Raw genomic sequence first — 4760 nt, forward strand, 5'->3', positions numbered from 1 at the left:
AGCTATGATAAAGTGAATGAACTCTGTTTTAGACCAACTGACATAATTGAAGAAAGGACATTTATAATTGGAAATAGTTTTTTCTTGGTAAAACAATGTTTGTCCTAAAAACCTAATGGTTTCTTCTGACGCAATTCACAGAAACAAGCTTTTAAAGCATATTTTATTACTCAATTCTGCAATGTCATTAAAGTGCAATGGACGGGCAAATAAGTTTCGGGCGGTCTTCTGAAAAATTGATGAATACTTAAGACATTTCCTTATTTACAATCCAAACATGGTTTTTTTTTCAGCTGTCATTCCTGTGGCTCTTTATAAAGGAAGCAAAACCTTAAAACACCAGTTGTCTATTGAACGCTGAAGTGAGGAAATCAAACTGGAAAAATGTTGAGGTATCTATAAATATCGTTTATGTTTGCATGCATACAAACGTTTATTATTTTTATACATAAGTCGTATAAGTTTTACATTTGTCGATTTTTCAGAACCTGACTGATTCTTAATTTTATAAATTTTAAAATATATTCTTTAAAATTAAAGAATAATTTTAAGTCCCCACTGATATACAGGTCAGCCAAAATCAAAGCATAATCCCGACTAAACCCGATTTTCCCAATTACAGTTGGAAGCTACTATGCCACATGAAAGTGATTTTGAATTGTGGCAAAGCAAAACAGAGACATATCTTTAGAGGCAATCAAAATTCGCCAGTCTATTTGAAGCTGCTGCTTAACAAGGATTCAATATATAATAAAAAAAGAAATCACAAGTGCAACAGCGCAAACACAAAAATAAACACACACCATATAACCAAACATAAAAAAAGAAGAAGTAAAAAAATAATTAGGAACAGTAAAAAAATAAAAGTCCTTAGCTTTTTATGGTAATGACTTAACAAAAGGCTTATGACCTCATACCAGCTATTACCTTACCGTGTTTTTTTACCATTATTTGGAATAATGAAAAATACCTTCCATCTCAGAAATAAATATAACTTTTAAAAAAGATGCGAATTCTTATTATTTTTTAACTCAGCTTGAAAAGAAATTCGTGAAAAGAGGTTCTTATTGATTTCTTTGTTTCAGTGCATGTTTTATACTTCGCTGAAAACGAAAATTAGCCGTACTGGAAGATACTTGCTTAGATTGTATTTTATTCAGCTTCTTAAGGTGATTTTTATGTATCGATATTTCGCTTGTTATTCGTGTAAATGAATTACGAAAACTAAAACCTAAATTGCTTCTCATACCCAATAAATACTGCAAAAGTCTATTTGTCACAATCAAAATCTATTGACATCATTGGATATGGTTTATGATTAATTAGAATAGACAAAATTTTAGATACACTCCAGTTTTTATAGCAATTAAATAATAAAAAAAAGTTTTTTTTAACTGAAGTAAGGAGCAACATTAAAACTTAAAACGAACAGAAATTACTCCGTATATGAAAGGGACTGTTCCCTCCTCAACGCCCCGCTCTTTGCACTAAATTTGACTCTTTCTCTCAAATCTACCTTTTATAACGGAGCATCCAAAGTTTACAATGTTCACGTGACTAGATTCATTAGTTTTAGATCTATCCATTCACGGACATTATTTAAACTTTTTTCTCAGAAGAAAATGGAAAACTACTTGAAAAGTCGCAAAATTTTATTCCTTTTCCGCATTTTCCGGAGCACTTTCAACGTAACATCTAAATCAAAGTGTGTAATTTGTTTCATGTCTTATTTTTAATAATAGTTCGGGGTGTTCAAACGGAAAAAAAAAACTTCAAAAATACTATTTAATAAATGGATTGAGCTGAATCTCAGTTATCGAATGATAGTTGTCGTCTTATTTTGAAACATTAAAATCGTAGAACTAAAGAAATACAACATACCGAGAACTCGCACAGTGATATAAACTCTAAGCCAAATTCCAAGTTTCGCTAACCGCTTATTTAGGAGAAACATTTGTCGCAGTATCTTTTTTCAAAGCTATAAAAGAAACATGTTTGTAAATATTGTTTTAGATTTCGGGAAGAGTTAGAAGCCCTCCCCCTCCCAAAGTCTCTGCTTGGATATTTTACTGCCTCTTCTGCACGTAAGCAACGTTAGCTTACCAAGGGAACCCCTTGTTCACACAGTAAGACATTTGACTTCTTTATAAATCAGGCAATAGGAACTCACAATGGCCCTCAGACTGAGCGCTTCGCTCTTTGCGCTAAAGGTTTTTTTATTGTTTTAAAAAGTAGAGTTGTAACAAAGAGTCAACCTTTAGCGTAAAGACCAGGGCGTTGCGGAGGGGAGAACCCCTTTCATGTATGGAATAATTTCTGTTCGTTTTAAGTTTTAATGTCGCTTCTTACTTGCAATTTCAAAAAACTTGTTTTTTTTTATATAATAATAATAAAACATAATGTTCGTCCTTCCCAGAGCAAAAAAAGCAAGAAAAATGTTTCCTGCCTTTGTTCAAAGAATGCACTTTAAACAAATCTTTTGTTTCAGGTCTTTACTTTTGGTTGCATTATTTTCACTGACAAACTTCGGACACGCTTGCTCAAATAATAACGAAGATCCTTTCATCCAACAAGAAGCTCAGTTTAGATCTGCATTCCCTGAAATAATACAGTACTACCCTAAGAGTCACCCTTACTATAACCAAAGATCCATTATTGAAACCCCTTTGTATTATGCTGGTGTGGAAACAGAAACAGGACCAATTATGGTCCCGGTATACAGCTCCGGAAGAATAGAGCGACAGACACAGTTCGGAGGTGCTGCTAATATCCCAGTTTCGGGAGGTCCCTTCCCACTTCAACCTGCTGTTCAGCCAGTACCACAGTTTAACAGACCCTTTAGGCCAAGGCCAATAGGTGGTGGAGCCAACAGACCTGTTAGCAGTGGACCGTTCCCACTAAACCAGGCACCTCAAGTTGAAGATCCAAATGCTGGTTTTGTTCAATCAGCACTCCGACCATTCCGGATATCAGCAAGACAAGTAGAATCAATAGTTGAAAACATGCCACAAGTCGAAGATCCCGATGCAGGATCTGATGATGTGATAACAAAGAAACCAATCGCAACTCCTGTTCTTCTAGGACCAGTACCAATAAACTTTATGAACTTGGAAGATGGTAATCAAAAACAAAATAATGTGGAAGAGCCCGTAAAAGTTTTTCCCAAAACAAAACCATTCCCTGTACCTGGGACAGGATTTGGGCATCCGAGACCAGTGGGCGAAGGCATCTTAGTTCCCGCACACATCGCAGAGCAAGAAAACGTGGCCCACGAAGGGGAAATAGTCGCAAGGGCAGCATATCCGCAGAGACTTACAAGACCCTTTCCAGTTCCTGGTACTAATACAGGAATTCCTCGTCCCGTCGGAACTCAGACCAGACCTTTTCCTGTGAGAGGGAATACAGCACAGGCTGTTGCTCTTGGACCTTTTCCCATAGGAAAACGAGATACGTCCAGTGTTCTACAGGAGGGGCTGCAGTCCGACACCATTAAGGAATTCCCAAAATCAAAGCCTTTCACAGTACCTAATTTTATTGAACCTAAGCCTGTGGGTGACGGAATTACTCCTTTAAAGCCTGTCAAAAATAGTGAAAACGATGAATCTATTAATGAACCTACAAAAAAATTCCCCAAAACCAAGCCTTTCGCAGTTCCTGGTTCCATAGAGCCTAAGCCTGCTGGAGAAGGTTTCCTTGTAAATGATAATTCCGAAAAGGAATCAATCACGGAGAAAGACAGTGATGACCAAGAGCAACCCAAAGCAACTAAAGTTGTAGATTTTCCAAAAACAAAACCATTTCACGTCCCGAATGTAATCGAACCAAAACCAGTGGGCCAAGGTATTGTTGTTCCTGTAACTTTGGCTGAAACTCAGTCTCAGGCCGATCTGGTACAAGAACTAACACAGAAGGAGGTGAAACAACCCTTGCTCCGACCATATCCATTAAATGTTGAGCCAGAAAATACAAACGTCATGGATTCAACTGAAACCAGCCTTATTACAGACAACTAACTGTTTTTTTTTTTATACAAATATAATAAAATTAGTGAATAAATTGATTACTAAATATTAGCTTTGTTTTACAAACAGGATCATTAGCTCAACTGGGGTAGCAGGGCGGGGGGGGGGGGGTTGGCATCTTACAGAATTAATCATCCTTTCTAGACTTGAGTCAAGCAACTTGACTCAGATTTAATAGTGGCAAAATTCTTTACTATTATAATATCTTGAAAAAAAATCTCATAAGAGCCAGAAATATCAAAGCAGGTTATTCGAAATATTTCACCCTGTAGTCGTTTCAGCTTTTTGTTGCATCTTTGTGATTCTCTTTACACATTTTGTTTCCAGATCTTCGATTCGGTATTGTTTCGATTCTTCCCTGAATGAAAGGTCACATATAGTTTCTAATTCAAATTCAACTTTAAATTAGAGTCATTCTAACAGCGGAGAAATGAAATCCAGGCTAAATTTCTCAGATGCAAAATTCACATGTGTAAATTTTTTTTCGATGTTTGCATGGGAATATTTGGCTTGTCCAAATATTCGAGTCAGTTTTGACATGGCACTCTTCAGATATTCAATCCGAATCAATATACTGAAAAACATCCACGAAATTCAGAGTCTGTAAATATTGCCCATAACCATATTTGAAACATATATGGTAACCATATTTGAAGAACGAACTGTTTTACTGTACTAGCTTTTCAACACATCTTAAGATAGTCTCGCCCTGTCAAGAATAAAATTTATAGCCATAAG

General features: G+C 36.0%; 1 protein-coding gene across 1 annotated transcript; it reads left to right on the top strand.

Moving 5' to 3' along the window:
• The first annotated feature begins 274 nt into the window (after window positions 1-274).
• On the top strand, window positions 275-4070 carry LOC136032048 (uncharacterized). Its single transcript, XM_065712154.1, has 2 exons — window positions 275-392; window positions 2489-4070. The coding sequence occupies exons 1-2, from the start codon at window positions 385-387 to the stop codon at window positions 4011-4013; spliced, it is 1533 nt and encodes a 510-aa protein (XP_065568226.1). The 5' UTR covers window positions 275-384; the 3' UTR covers window positions 4014-4070.
• The last annotated feature ends 690 nt before the right edge of the window (window positions 4071-4760 follow it).

The sequence above is a fragment of the Artemia franciscana genome, chromosome 1, assembly GCF_032884065.1.
Source record: "Artemia franciscana chromosome 1, ASM3288406v1, whole genome shotgun sequence".
NCBI lineage: Eukaryota > Metazoa > Arthropoda > Branchiopoda > Anostraca > Artemiidae > Artemia > Artemia franciscana.